The 16,456-nt window shown below is 36.1% G+C and overlaps 1 protein-coding gene across 6 annotated transcripts in view; it reads right to left on the bottom strand.

The window, feature by feature from the left end:
- Nucleotides 1-16,456, bottom strand: part of TBC1D19 (TBC1 domain family member 19) — a 150,389-nt gene that overhangs the window by 70,554 nt on the left and 63,379 nt on the right. For all 6 annotated transcript variants that reach the window (XM_026514551.4, XM_026514552.4, XM_048211892.2 and 3 more), the window contains 3 exons: nt 9,125-9,197; nt 4,630-4,668; nt 2,814-2,926 (listed from right to left, as the gene is read on the bottom strand). In XM_026514551.4, coding sequence (XP_026370336.1) covers nt 2,814-2,926; nt 4,630-4,668; nt 9,125-9,197 — 225 coding nt within the window. The remainder of the gene's footprint in view (nt 1-2,813; nt 2,927-4,629; nt 4,669-9,124; nt 9,198-16,456) is intronic.

Genomic DNA, 16,456 nt, shown 5'->3' with positions numbered 1-16,456 from the left:
GACTTGTGGATGAGACAGTCCAGGAAACATGTACCGAATGAAAAGAGAATCAAAATGGAATTCTTAGAAATACAAGCCCTTAAGGTCTAAAAAAGGAACTCAAATGGACACACACACAAAAGAGAGAGAACAAGAGAATGAAGAACTAAGAAAATAGGGTGAACTAAATTAAAGACCAAGAATATTTCAAGGGCAGAGTAGGCAAGGGTATTGAACACCGTAGACGTAAAGACTAAAATGTGTCCATTGTTCCTTGGTGGCTTTAGCTAGGGCAGTTATAGTCATGTAGTGGGGTGTATGCCAGGACTATGGTAGACTGAGTAATGAATGATTTTAAGGAAGTAAATGCCACCAGCATAGACTTTTCTTTCAGAGGAGGCATGAACAGGTGCTGATGCAGTTAAGTTTACAGGTTTGGTAGAAGGAATCTGAATGAGTTTCTTAGGATGATTTCTGTTTTCTCTGGGTAGGAGAAGGTGAGGTGTTTTACTAAGACTCTGAAAAGAAGTGTTGAGGAGAGTGAAGGTCAGAAACAGGCACTGTGAAGATTAAATGAGCTGACCAGGAAAATCTAGGAAGGTCAGGAGTTGTTTTGGACCTGCATAAAGCTGTGGGGAACCTTATGAACTCACGAAAGAAAACGTTAAATATTAATACTAGCCCTGGCTATTTTATCAGTGAGTACCTAGAGCAAAGTATAGAAAAATTGTTTGTATTCTTTAATTAGCAAACTGAAATTGAGCAAAAACATGTAAAATACGAATATTGTTTTCTAAATATAGATATTTTGATATACACCTAGAGATTTGCATAAAAGAAAATATACAAAAGCAATCTTTTTAAACTTATCACATATTTTCTTAATAAGAGAAAAAAATCAAAGTTAGTAATGTTCTAGTGAAATAAATTAATTACTAGGAACTTAAAGCATTATATCCAGTTTTTCTGTTGAGGTAAGATTTTTTAAAATATCCTTATGGGTGTAAAATGTGAAATATTCCACTTATCTAACTCCTTAATTATGATGCATTTGTATGTGTAGCTTATTTTAAGTGATTGAAAAGTAATTGAACAAAAAGTTCTGATAAAGTATCCCTGATAAGAAGCAACCATTCTCCCTCTCTTCCCCCCCTTCTCCCTCTAATGTACTACCTACAACAATTATTTTGGAACTGTTTGTTCCAGTTTGCTAAGGTCATACTTTTATAGCTCAAAATAAGCATGTGATGAAAAGTGTTTTATTCAATAAAATCAAGACTGCTTTACTGAAAATATTAATTTCTATTTACAAACGTGCCATTTTGCATTTAAAAATTAAGATGACTACTAGCTCCAAAATTCAAGTGTAAAAACTGCCTTTGAATATTATAACAATCATTATCTGGGACCACTACTTTTATTCTAGGGTGATACTTCTGGAAAAATTTTACATTTGTTTCTAAAATAGCAGCAGTTAGTTCCTTTGGAGAGACAGATTTTGTTAATCTAGCTCCTGACTAGCGAACTTGGTAGGTCATCTATCTACACGGTTAGATCAGAACAAGAGTTACCATCTCTTTTCCAAGAGCTGATACACTCACAAAAACTGCCCAACACACTCGATGTCTGTTCTGTAAACTGTTAATTCTAGTGTCACCACAAAAGATCAGCAATATCATTTGGTCTAAAACTTCTCTGAAATAAATCACAACATTTATTCTTTCAAATAGGAAGTAATTTTTGATGGTGCTGTTCATGGAGGGAAATTTAAAACACACATATACACACAAGTATATAATTTGCAAAGGTTAGAGGTGTAGTTTTTATAATAGTATTAATAATATTTAATTTTCTTAAAAACTGCATTATTATAAACTGTAATTAATTTGTAACATAATAAATGCAACATGTAAGTATTATTTTATTATTACCATTAACGGTGACCGTTTGTGTCAGGCACTGTGTTAGAAGACTAACACACATCATTTCATTTAATCACAACCACTCTATGATACAAATATTATTACCTATATTTAAGTATGGGTAAATTGAGCTTTCAAGAAATTTAACTTGCTCAATGGCTCATTTCAAATAAGTTGAGAAAGGTAGGAGTTGAAATCAGGTCCATATGATTCCAAAACCCATGGTTTTAAGGACTAGGCTAGGGAAGTATTAGTTTGCTACTTATTAAAATCTTCAAGTGGATGGATTATATGATCAATGGGCTTAAAGCAAAAAAATAATTTTTTTTCAAAAGGAATCAATGTCTTATATAATTCTCCTTATTGAATCTATTACCTGTCTGTTGGTGATTTCTCTTCATATTCACTATAATATTCACTATATTTCCTAAAATAAAATGTTCCTATACTTAGAAAAATAATATTCCCATATAATATGTGTTTAGAACCATAAAAATAGTGCATGTTTCAAAACTAACTGTAGGGAGAAAAGGCTCATTTACATATACTGCGCAGTCCTTTTTTATTTCTCCCTAACAACACAGTTCTACCAGATGTCTTCACTGACCTCCACTGGATGACTCCTTTTCTTATAATTTTATTTATTGGTTTTCATACCTGTAAATTTAAAGTATCCAACTAATTATCAATAACAAAAACTTTTATGTTAAGCACACAGTGATTAAATTCTGTTAATCTTGTCTTAGAACTCAAAACTACAGTGATTTTGAAATTAGAAGAGGGGCTAAATATATTAGACTAAGAAACCAAAGTAGAGAAAAAAAGAAACAAAAATATTTCTATTTTGAATAACTGGTCGTTGAAGAATAAATATTAACAGCTCAAATTTGGCCCATCCTTTTTTCTTCTTACCTCTGGTTGACTGGAAATATTCAAAATGAGAGCCCATAACTCTGCTCTCAGTGCTGTGGGGCTTCCTTGTCTGATGTACTGTTGGGCAGCAGCACTATCTTGTTCTGCTAGAACTGTCAAAGTATAGAAAAATCTCATTAGAAAATTCATAACGTAAGAAATAACACTGAAATCCTTAATTAAAAATCTTTGGGGAAGCAAACATTTCATCTTTATATCTAACATTACATCATGTCTTGACAACCTTCCTTTACTCTCTGAATTTTGATGTGGCCCTGTTTACAGCCCTATACGTGTCAAGCCTTAAATTCTCCCACCTTCTACCTAATCTGGTAAAAGTTTTTAATGCAGGTATCTGGAAATCACTTTGCTTTAACTATAGCTGTGTGTGTGTACACACACACACACACACACACACAATCTTTGGATTCCATGATCAAGTAAAGTCATATTTACAAAAAACTCAAACATCTTATGCATATTCTCTAAGTCATGAATGTTCTAGTATTTGGATGTAGTATGGTATTTGAAGTATTATGGTTAAGAATTATAAAGGTGTTGAGTACTGGGTGTTATATGCAACTAATGAATCGTTGAACACTACATCAAAAACTAATGATGTATTATATGTTGGCTAATTGAACATAATAAAAAAAGAGAAAAAGAATTATAAAGGATGTAAGATAACTAATCTATTAGATGACTTCTTAGCTATCTGCCAAAATCAACATAAAAGAGAGATTTAAAAAAAAAAAGAGGTAAAAAATAAAAGATCTGATAACCTTTAAGAAGGCCAAAAACTATTTGTAAGCAAGCCAAGTTCACAAAATTAATATATTATCTTTTTGCTTTCATTTTCATTTTCATTTTCTTTAGTGAAAATACCAGCTAGTAAGTCTGGAAATAAAGGCTCTCCCAAAACAAACAAACAAATAAAGCAAAAAAAAAAAAAAAAAAAAAGCAACAAAAGATATACTAGACAACTGTTGATATTTATCTGACATAATGTTTTCTTATTATTTTCTTCTTAAAAGGGGGAAAAAAAGCTTATACTAAATGAAAATGACATAGCCTAAAAAAATAAAGGAGTCATATAAAATAAAAAGAGATGAGACATATTCTTTAATTTGCAATTGTGTTTAATGCAAATGTCAACCACATGAAGGAAAAATGATGAAGTCTTGAATAAATATGATTTTGAAAAATTGAACTAGGGAATTTAAAACATGACTACACAATTGCCATAGAAGGTACTTTGTGACACAAAGACTTATCTGTACTTCGTATTTCAAAGACAAAACAAGATTTATAAAAACAAGGAAAAGAATCTTCGAAAGGTAGGGAAAAATCATTCCCCAGAACACTAAGAGCCGCTTTGGTTATTAAGTCTTACCATTGTGAACCGTCCAGAAGCATGCAAATGATAGCTTCTCCTGATGCAGAGCCGTATTCCCATTAACGGCAATGAGAAGCGTGTGGGCACATCAGAGAGACAGCCTGCCTCTTTGATTTTGAAATGAAATTCTACTGCTGAATGGAGTAAGGTAACATTATTGAAAAATGTGTGTCTGCATTTATTATTTCCTTTTTAGTGAACCATCTGTGTACTTCTTTATCTAACATTTATTGATGAAGCCAAAATGATGCATTTCTCCTCTTTATACAGATTCCCATGATATTAACTACACAACTAAATATTACCCTTTTTTAGATTTTTAACTTTTCAGAGATTGAATTTCAGCTGGAGGTACAGAATGTAGACATTTACTTCAGACTGTTTCATTTTCAGAAAGTATGAGTATAATCAAAAGCTTACCTTTTTGCCCAATACGTACATGCTCATTTTCAAAAAGTTCTAAAAATGATAAAATAAAATTATTAGACACAAATATAATCAACCACGTTTAGAACAATATTAGGTATATTTTTTCTGCTATAGATACTGTTTTAAAGCTAAATGGCTCTATAGAGAACTACAAGAATATGTATCTTTATATGTAGAAAAATCTTTTTTCTAAATTGTTTAAAGCTTACAGAAATTAAAAATGAGTTAAGTACATTTAATCAGAAGAAAAATCTGATAACTAATTTCCCTTTGTTAAAATAAAACAGAATATCTTTTCACAACAGCAACATGTCTCCTCATCTGGATAGTTTCATTCGCAAAGCCCTCCTTCTGCTCTCTAATCTGCCATGAAAGCATAGCTAAAAAAGTCTTAATGCTATTATAGGTAAAATCCCACTATACAAATGCCATTTAAAAAGATTATATGGGAGAAACAAAGATTTGCTTTTTTAAAAAAGATTTTACTTATTTATTCATTTTGAAATAGAGAGAGCAAGAGAGTGCAAGAGAGCAGGGGGAGGGGCAGAGGGAGAGGGAGAGAGAAAATCTCAAACAGACTCCATGCTGAGGTTGGAGTCCGATGTGGGGCTGGATCCCAAGACTCTGGAGATCATGACCTGAGCCAAAATCAAGAGTCAGGTGCTTAACCGACTGAGCCACCCAGGTACCCCAAAGATTTGCTTTTAAAGTACCAATCATAATGGGAAAAGACTCAATAAATTAAACCACATTAAAAAAAGAAAAAAACTTCTACTCGTCAAAAGACACCATTGAGAGTGAAAAGGTAAGTCGCAGAGTGGGAGAATATATCTGCAATACATATACCTGGCAAAGGACTTGTATCTAGAACATGTAAAGAACTCCTGGTAAAGACAGACAACTCTCTGACACAATAGGCAAAACATGTGAACAGGTTCTTTACAAAAGAGGAGATCCAAAGGATCAATGAAGTTATGAAAAGAGGCTCAACCACATTAGTCATCAGAGAAATGCAATTAAAACCATTATGAAATACACACCCATAGCAATGGTATAATGAAAGATGAACAATTCTACATGCAAAGGAAATGGAGCAAGTGAACTTTTCATACAAAGGTGGTGGGAATGTAAATAGTGCGGCCACTTGGAAAACTGGCAGCACCTACTAACACTGGATGTATGCACATCAGGTATACACCTTAATGTGTGCATATGTGCCCCGAGGGACATATACTAGAATATTCATGGCAGCACTACAGGCAATAACGAAATAGTGGGAACAACTCAAATGACCATCAACCATCAATAGCACAAATCATCAACTGTATGATCCCATAACTATAAAGTAAAAAATAGGCAAAACTAATCTATGATGTTAGAAGTCAGGATAGTTGTTACCCCTGGAGGTGGTAGAGTCTAGACGCTTATCTGGAGGCTTCTGGGATCCTGGTAATACTCTATTTCATGACCTAGTCAGAGGTTTCACCAGTGTTTTCACTTCATAAAAATTCACTGATCAGTATACTTAGGACTTGTGTCCTTTTCAGAATGTACATTATACTACTATAAATGTTATTCAAAAATTAGAGAAAAAAAAAAGATTATGAAACTATGAGAGGGAAAGATTTTAGCTCTTCTCCCCATCCCAGAGAAAATCAGTTTTTCAATTTCCTTTCTTCCTCTTTCTCCCCATCAGCTGAGAAAGGAGGAGCTGTAAATTGGATTTGTTAGATTGTACAACAGTGATTAGTTTGCCTTTTCTAATGAATGGGATAACTGTGTGTTAAGGGCCATGAACTTACATGTGACTGGGTAAGTAGAGCCTGGGTCCCCTGGCAACCTGGTGACCATCTTGGCACTTGATTCCCTCCTCCCAATTTCTAGCAGTCCTGCTTTGAGGAGTAGAGAATAAAAACAACTGCAACAACTGCCTCCTCTAGCAGATGTAGTGTTCTTTCCTCTGCTCCAACCACCCCTTGTAGGTAATATTAGCAAATTCCACATTGATTCTTATCTGAATCTTACTTTCCACTGTATCTTCACCAAGAGTAAGATCATGTCACATCTATGCGTTCACTAGTCTCTGGCCCTTAGCAGGGTCTCACATTTGTTGTATTACAAGTGAATCAAAGAAGAAAGAACTATACTCTAGATTAAGAAAACAATTAGGCTTTCTAAAGCATAGCTACTACAGGATTTAGAATAATTTTAAGCAATTCTTAAGGATTATTCCAAAAGTGAAAAACATAAATATCACTCAAGGTTATATTATTATTATTTTATTTTCCTTTTGTTATATATATGGCTATCACTGGCCATGAACAGAAATATAAGATATCTGTCTTAGTCTGTTCAGATTACTACAGTAAAACATCCACAGCCTGGGTTATAAACAACAGAAATTTATTTCTTACAGTTCTGGGGACAGGAAGTCCAATATCGGGGTATCTGAATGGTTGGGCTCTGGTGAATGCCCTCTTCTGGGCTGCAGACTGCTGACTTTTCTCTGTGTCCTCACATGCTGGAAGGAGCTAGAGAGCTCTTTCACAAGGCACTGATACACCACCTTCCTGACCTAATCACTTTCCTGAGGCCCCACCTAATACCATCACCTTGGGGATTAGAACTTCAAAATATTTCAGGACAAAAATGTCTAAACCATAGCAATATCTTATTCTGTAAGATATTTGATATCTTCTTATAAAATAAAAAAGGACTATCAAAGGGGTCAGGAGGTGAGGTAGCATATAATGGCAGACTTTGGAGGCACACTGTTTAGTTCTGAATCTTGGTTCTAGCCCTTACTAGCTTTGAGACCTTGGGCAAGTTACTTAACATGAAAGCAACTTTAAAATGGTAGTAATACTTCTACCTCACATGATACTAGAAAATTAAAACCATAATGCAGTATAACTATACGCCACCAGAATGACTACAAAAAAGATGGCATGCATCAAGCATTAGCAAGCATGCAAGGACGTCTACTCTCATACTTTGTTGGTGGCAGTGTCAACTGGTACTACCATTTTTGAAAATTCTTTGGAGATTATCTACCAAAGCTGAACTTATGCAAATCCCAGGAGAGAGAAATTGTCTTCCCATGTGTATACTCAACAGAGGCGTATACATATGCTCACCAAGAGAAACATGCTAGGATGTTCATAGCAGCCTTATTTGTAATAGCCCCAAACTTGAAACTTCCCAAATATTCATCAACAGTAGAATGGATAAATAAATGTGTGGTATATTAATACAGTAGAACACTATCATGCAAAAAAATTGCCCACAAATACGTACAACGATACGGCTGAATCTCACAAACATAATGCAGAGCAAAAGAAGTCAAATATCAGAGGGCACATACTGTATGCTTCCATTCATATGAAGTTCAAGAATTGGCAAAATTAATCTATACTGTTAGAAATCAGAATACTGGATATCTTTGACAAAGGGAATAAAGATTGAAAGAGGGTAGGAGGGGGCTTCAGTTTATTGATCTGGGTGCTATTTTAATAGGTGTGTCCAATTCATAAAAATGCAATGAGCCATTCTCTTATGATGTATGTGTTTTTCCTTTTTTTTTTTTTTTAATGTAACTCTGCACCCAACATGGGTCTCAAACTCACAACTCAGAGATCAAGAGTCACACACTCTACCAATTGAGCCAGGCAGGCACCCCTGTACTTTTCTATATGCATTATACATTAATAAAGTTTTAAAAATTATAATAGTACATATCTCCTAGAGCTGCTGGGGTTAAAATGAGATAACACACATGTAACATATAGTATGTACTCAATGACTTGATTATATTTATTATTATTATTAAGAAATAGCCAACTTCCTTATTTTATAAAGAAAGACACAAGTCCAGAAATGTAAAGTGACTTGTCCAAGTCACACACCTAGCCAGTGGTGGAGGAAAGACTAGAATAATTCCACTACAATATAGGCATCCATATTTTAAGTCAATTTTTACTTCTTGTTTATTATAGCTAAATAATAATCAATCTGGTCTTTTATGAAAAACACATTGTATTTATGCACAAAAAAAGAAAAGCTGGAGAAATTTTCTGTTTGGTTAAGATTTAAAAGACACTAATTTTATAGCCTAAGTTTATACAAGGTAGAATATATGTATACAATTAACTTGGTGATACGAACAGTAATAAAAATAGATAGTAATGGCCAGTAAATGAAAATATGAGTGCTGCCGGTGACAATTTTGCCAACAAAATGACTTAAGTATGTTTAATGACTTTTTAAAATTTAAGACCTTCAAACAGAAAGACAAAACCTAGTTGAATTCTGGTAATTACAACATACAGAATTCTATTCAAGAATTAACAGCAATCAAAGAGAAGCAAAAAGTATGCTTGGTTTTCAGACATAAAAAAATTACTAGATTAATTTGGAAATGACAAGATGAGCCTTCAACTCACTCTCATTTATCATTAATTATATGTGCTATGGAAGAAACACTCACCAGGAGGCACTTGTGTAGAATCATCTATACCCAGCTGTCCTGTAGTTAAGCCCAGTTCTACAAAGAATTCTTTCTGAAAAATAACAAACATAGAATTAACATACATCCCAGACTTTGCTACATAGTATTAAAAAAATCAGCCTCCTCCAAACACTAGTTTAAATAAAAAAATCACAATGTAAAATGAATCTTTGCTTCATTCAAATATCCTCTTAAAGAGGATATTATTGAACTTTTTAAGAGTAATGCAGTAGTCAAAATTTTGCCTTTTTAAGTAATAGACTAATTAGTAAAGTAAGACATGATAATTATACTTTTGAGTAAAGAACTAATAACATTCAAATCTTTCCTGAGTCACACACGCACCGTATGTGTAGACCTCAACAATTTTATGTTCGAAATTCATTGTCTAAAATTACGTATATGATTCTCTACCTGTTTTCCATGGTACTGTACTCCACTTCTAATCAACTAAACACCACAAATATCCAAACAACTTAAATTAATTTTTAAGTAAAATTAGACTATCAAGTGTTCTGCTAAACTAAGAACAAATTAGATTTATTCTCCAGACTTCCTCCAGTTATCTAGTAATGTCTAGGGAAAGTAATCATGTTTGTCTGTTACTTTTTAAATAAGTAACAACCCCATATTATTCACATTATTTTTATTCCCTAACTAATTAAATATTTCTATTAATATTTGCCTCAGTGTTTTGTTATTTTAATTGCTAAAACCAAACTTCCTTCTCCTTTAAAAGATGGAATTAGTTTTAATCCTTCATAATTATGTATTATTATTTAAGTTAGTGATTTATTTCTGCCCCTCATAAGACAGTTAACCAGCCTAACATGCATACTCATTTCATTTTTGTATCGATTTTAAATAACTGATGTTATACTTCAATTTTTAACTAAATTTGATTTTTATATATACTTTTAAAAACCACTTCAATTTATGCTTCCATTTTTAATGACTAAAGAGGAGTAGTCCCCTCATACTACAGAAGGGACCTAGATCCAATAAACATGTCAATACTAGCTTCTCTAATCAAAATGGAGAATTTTACTTATGCTAAGGCACAGAAACAGAACTCTGAACATTCATTTTCTATCTCACTGCTCTGTACTATTTTTCACTCAACATCAGTAGACCTGAATCCCAGGTTTCCTTCCAAATTCACCCAAGATACAAGGCCTTCTCGGATGCCTTCCTTGATATTCTGGGCTAATATAAACAACTTTCTATGCTATACATACTACCTTTATAAACCACCTGCAAAGCATAAAATCATATTGATGTGATTTTGGAATATAGGTGAGGTTCAACGGGGTGGAGTCCAGAGCCCACGACCAAGAAAGAATTCTTGAGACGTCTTTGGTGCAAAATGGTGGTTTATGAAATCACGGGGACAGGACCTGTGGGAGAAAGAGCTGCTGCCCTGGGTTGTGAGGGGTGGCTGATTATATACTATGGGTTTGGGGGAGGTAAGGAAAAAGGGAGGTTGAGAAAGTACTTTCATATGCTAAGGAAGACTCACAGGATACCGGAGGCCTTGCCATGGTCAAATTAAGGTTGCTTTTCCCTCTAGCAAGGCATTCACATGAAGACAGTTGGGAATTTCCTGGAGGAACATCACATATCCCACCCAGGATGGGGGGGTGGGGGAGGCTGCAAGGTGTAGGCTTATGCTTTGTCTTCAGCTAGCCTTCTGCTCCCTCATCAACGTCATATGGAAATTATCTTTTTACTGTTCATCTCCCACTAACCTGAAGCTCTTGCAAGACAAGGACAGTGTCTTATAAAATATTTGTATCCCCAGTACAGTGTGCTAAGTGACACAGAGCAGAGGGGCTCCATAAATACTGACTCACCCTGCTGAGCTCGAGTTTCCAACCTGTTGCCTCTATGTGACTGAATCAGTAAATAGGAATGAGTCGACAATTTCACTTTAGAGTTAATAAATTTCAGTTTATTAAAAAATGTCCTTGTAGCATGGATGAGTCTACATAACATTGTAAACTAGGCTTGAAAGCCATCTACAATAGGGTCATTTGACTCAGTGAACCTCACCAAGTTCAGTACTCATACACACAGACCAGGGTCTCAAATAAACCATGCATCCTGGAATTGGAATCATATCACCAGGCCACATGACTCAAGGAAGGCAGGAACAACTAGCCCTAGTCACAGCAGGAAGAGAAGGACTAACCATACTCTTAGTGGGTATAGACACAAGTTTTTTGAAAATTAGTCACAGGCTTTCAGTTCTTCAATAGGTAAGAATGAATCCACATCAGCTCCAGATCCCCTCAGACAGACAGAAGACATAACTAGTCCCACTCACAAACATGCTAAACCTTTTCATACTGTATCCTTTCCCTGCTTCTTTACCTAGCAAACTCCTTCAAACTAGTCCAAATGGCAGTACCTCTAAGAAGTCTTCCTAATGATGAGGGAACAGAAGGCAAGCTGAGGACAAAGCAGAAACTGATACCCCGCAACCTCCCCGCCCCCATGGGATGTATGTGACAAACCTCAGGCACTCCTGGCTGCCCTAAAGGAAAAAGAAACAGTTAACCTATAGACACCACAACCCTGCAAGACTTGAGTCTCCCTCAGTTTACAAATGCCTTACCGGTCTACAAGAACAAAGCATTTCTATCAATAACCTAGCTTCCAGAAGGGAATGTAGATACAATTAAATGTCTTTATAACTTACAAGCCATAGACAGATACTTCCAGGAATCCAGGAAGTTCCCAACTATATTCATGTTAATGCCTTCCTAGAGGGGTAAACAACTTTAACTTGACAATGGCAAGGCCTCTGGTATCCTGTGAGTCTTCTTTAACAGACGAAAGTACTCTCTTGAATCCTCCCTTTTTCCTTACCTCCCCCAAACCCATAGTATATAATCAGCCACCCCTCACAACCCGGGGCAGCAGCTCTTTCTCCCATGGGTCCTGTCCCCGTGATTTCATAAACCACAATTTTGCACCAAAGACGTCTCAAGAATTCTTTCTTGGTCATGGGCTCCGGATTCCACCCCACTGAACCTCACCTATATTCCACAACAACATCACTACCACTTCCAGCAGAAGAATCTGCCACCCTCCTCTTCTGTACACTTTGTATAAACTACTACAAACAGGACTTCTAACATTTTAAGAAAATAACTTCTTAAAAATTATTTTTTTATTAAAAATTTAATAGTAATAACTAACAGTTATATACTGCCTCCTGAGTTTCAAGTACCATCTATATGCTTTATATTTTAGTTTCCTAGGGATTCCATAAAAAAAAAAAGTCCCACTAACTGGGTGGCTTTAAGCAACAGAAATTTATTCTCCCAGTTCTAGAAGCTAGAATCAAGGTGTTAACAAGTCCATGCTCTCCCTGAAGACTCTAGGGGAAATACGTTTCAAGCCTTTCTCTTCTGGTATTGCTGGTGATGTGATTTTGGAATATAGGTGAGGTTCAGTGGGGTGGAGTCCAGAGCCAACAACCAAGAAAGAATTCTTGAGACGTCTTTGGTGCAAAATGGTGGTTTATGAAATCACGGGGACAGGACCCGTGGGCAGAAAGAGCTGCTACCCCGGGTTGTGAGGGGTGGCTAATTATATACTATGGGGTTGGGGGAGGTAAGGAAAAAAGGAGGTTGAGAAAGTACTTTCATATGTTAAAGAAGATTCTCAGGATATCAGAGGCCTTGCGGTTGTCAAGGTAAGGTTGCTTTTCCCTCTAGCAAGTCATTAGCATTAAGATGGTTGGGGGTTTCCTGGAAGAATGTCACACAAGTCCCACCCAAGAGTGGGGGGTGGGGGGAGGCTGCAGGGTGTCAGTTTATGCTTTGTCTTTAGCCAGCCTTCTGCTCCCTCATCACTGGCAACCTTTGGTATTCCCTGGCTTATAGATGCCTAACTCCAGTCTCTGCCTCTACTGTCTTAAGAAACTCTCTTATTTCTCTCTTCTATGTCTCTTCTCTTCTTATAAAAACACTGGTCATATTGGATTTAGGGCCCAGCCTATTTCTGTGAGATATCATCTTAACTTGATTGATCTGCAGTGACCCTATTTCCCTATTTCCAAATGAGGTTACATTCACAAGTACCGGAGGTTAGGACTTCAACATATCTTTTTGAGGGACACAATTCAATCCATAATTTACATCTTAACTTGTTGATCGATACAATACTTCTGTAAGATGTTATTATCCCTCTTTTACAAATAAGAAAACTAAAGCTCAAGGTCAAGGAAACTTGCCCAAGGTCACATAGCCAGTAAGGGGCAGAGCAAAAATTTTATTTTATTTTATTTTATTTTTAAAGATTTTATTTATTCATTCGACAGAGAGCCAGCGAGAGAGGGAACACAAGCAGGAGGAGTGGGAGACGAAGAAGCAGGCTCCCATCAGAAAAGCCTGACGTGGGGCTTGATCCCAGAACGCCAGGATCACGCCCTGAGCCGAAGGCAGACGCTTAAGGACTGCGCCACCCAGGCGCCCCAGAGCAAAAATTTTAAACCCCAATTAGGTGGCTTCGGAATCTAATCAACTAACCATCATGCTATACTGTCTCCACATACAGCAAATAGTTAAAGAAATCAAACAGAGAAAGACAATTATCATATGGTTTCACTCATATGTGGAACATAAGGAATAGTGTGGAGGACCACAGGGGAAGGGAGGGAAAATTGTATGGGAAGAAATTGGAGAGGGAGACAAACCACGAGAGACTCTGGACTCTGGGAAACAAACTGAGGGTCACAGAAGGGAGGTGGGTGGGGGGATGGGCATTAAGGAGGGCATGTGTGGTGATGAGCACTGGGTGTTATACACAACTAGTGAATCATTGAACACTACATCAAAAACGAATGATGTACTATATGCTGGCTAATTGAACATAATAAAAAAAGTCAAATCAGCTAAAAATATGTCACAACAAAATAGCAGTTCCTTATCTTATACAATCCTCTGCCACACACACACACACACACACACATACATACATAGGTGCACACACAATGGTAACTAGCCACTACCCAGGGACAACCACTTTCAGCTTTTTTTCTGGTATTTATTTCCATATTTCAAGTAACATATATTGCTGTTTTTATCAGTTTCAGATATCTATTGATTTTTTTATTGTAATTAAGGATTTTAGCTCAGGTACATTCTTTTACTCCATCATTCCAATATAATTATATATCAATTCTTGATTAAATCCATATTAAGAATTTGCATTATGACTATTTCAATATTATTCACTGGTGAGCCATGTAGTATGCTATAAATGCTTCCTTTGTTGTACTATTTTTTGTATATGCACCTCATAATTAAATCATTTTTTCACATACACAATTTTCTCTAATCATTTATCTCTTCCTATACCCTTCAGCAACTCTGAAAAGACCCTCCACAATATAAATTTGCATGTGGTCAAACTTTTCTTGCAGGCATTCATCCTGGAAACTTCCACTTCTTGCTCCAATCTGGAATCCCTGTGCTCTGGTCCTATTGCCCACCCTTTGCCCTGAAACTTCTTTTCGCTCTCATTCTGGAAATTTTTCTTCTCTTGGGTTGGAACCCTGCTTCCTGGGTCCCCTATTTTGCTCTGTTTATGAGCTTGATTTGGAGGCTTTCTACCAATAGTTCCCCAAGTAAGAGTAAACATTTTAGATCACATACATCTGAAAATGTCTACTCCAACCTCACATTTGATCAACAGTTGGCTACATATAGAATTCTTGGCGAGAAATCGTTTGGATTGTTACAGGGATTACTTCAAAATCTTCTGTCTTCCAGTTTTGCTGCTGAGAGGTCAGAAGCCACTCTAATTCCTGACACTTTATATGTATTCTGTTTTCCTTCTATAAAAAGTTTTTAGAGTCTTCTTTTCAGGGGGCTTGAAATGGGTCTTCTTTCATTCATGGCACTGGAAAGCGGGTGGGCCTTTTCATACCAGAGATACCTATCTTTCAGGTCTTGGGAATTGTAAGAATTCCTTTACCACTGTTTTCTCTTTCTGGAACTCCTACTAGCCAGATGTTAGCCCTTCTGGATTTATATCTAGGTAAAAAAAAAATCTTTTCCCTCTTATTTTTCATCTCTTTGGCTTTTTGCTTTTGTTTTGTCTTCGGACAGAGATTTCCTCACCTTTGTTTTCAACACTCTACCATATTTTTTATTCCTGAATGTTCTTTCTCATTCTTTTATGTTTTATTTTGTTGTTTTAATGAAACTCTGTTCTTGTGTAATTCTTGTTTCATGAGTAGTATCTTCTTTCTGAGAATACTAATGGTTTAAGTCTTCTATTGAGAAGAAATGTTTAACATTTGTTTAACATAACTTTGTCCATGTAAAGATGACCTTGGGTTTACCTTCTCCCAGCACTGTTGCCCTGAAAATGTTCTGGATCTCACACACAGAACACATACACACAGACACACACACTGTGGCAAGGAATGCCAGCTATATTACTAAGCAATGTACTTTACTGAAAAAATATGACCCTTGATGATAAATTACATTTGAAATGGAAGACTGTGAGAGGACTATAAAAATCTATTGGAAAACACAGACCTTAGCGACCTGGTGTGGTGTCTCTTGACAGGACTTGGAAGTTATGCTCATGTGCATTACAAGAAACAGTTCCTATTGTGTATGACTTCCCTATGTCATGCCTATGTAACTTTGTCACTTCCGATTGCATGCATTCCTTGTCAGGGCTGGGAAGTCGCATAGGATTTGCTATAAGGACTCCCAGTGAAGATCTAACGTGATACACAGACATGCTATGCTTTCTGTCCTGAACTATTCTACAAATCTAAGTGAAACTGATGCCAGGTTATGACCTATTGTATCCTGTGAATGTGAATGTAACTCCAAACCTAAAATAATTATTAGTGCTCATAATAAGCATTCATTCCCTAACTTGGCTATTTTTCTTTGGTTCTTGCCTTTCAAATTGGAAGATTTCAAATATCTGGAGATCCTAGGCTGGTCAGTCATATTTAGGAATGAGGCAACTGACCGAAGCTGTGTCTGCAAGGATGGGGCACAGGGTGCAGTAGAGGGAAAGAACTGAGCAGGCACAGTGATGGAGGTAGGGGATGAGGGTATTAGTCTCATGATTTGGTCAACTTTCACTTAATTTCTCTGTTTTCAAAATAGTGTCTCATTCCTGTACTGCTCTAAATCTGAAGTCTCTGAATTCTTAGCCTTTCTGATTCTTTTTCTCTCATGAATATGTCTCTGGTCTCCCGTGGAGAAGGAGGAGTCACCTGAATATGCAAGGTGGTAGGAGTCTGGGGGTCTACTCTCTCCTGATATA

This window comes from Ursus arctos, unplaced genomic scaffold (assembly GCF_023065955.2).
Source record: "Ursus arctos isolate Adak ecotype North America unplaced genomic scaffold, UrsArc2.0 scaffold_9, whole genome shotgun sequence".
In the NCBI taxonomy this organism is placed as follows: domain Eukaryota; kingdom Metazoa; phylum Chordata; class Mammalia; order Carnivora; family Ursidae; genus Ursus; species Ursus arctos.
The sequence above is the reverse complement of the archived record's forward strand: the minus strand, read 5'-3'. Positions and strand labels throughout refer to the sequence as shown.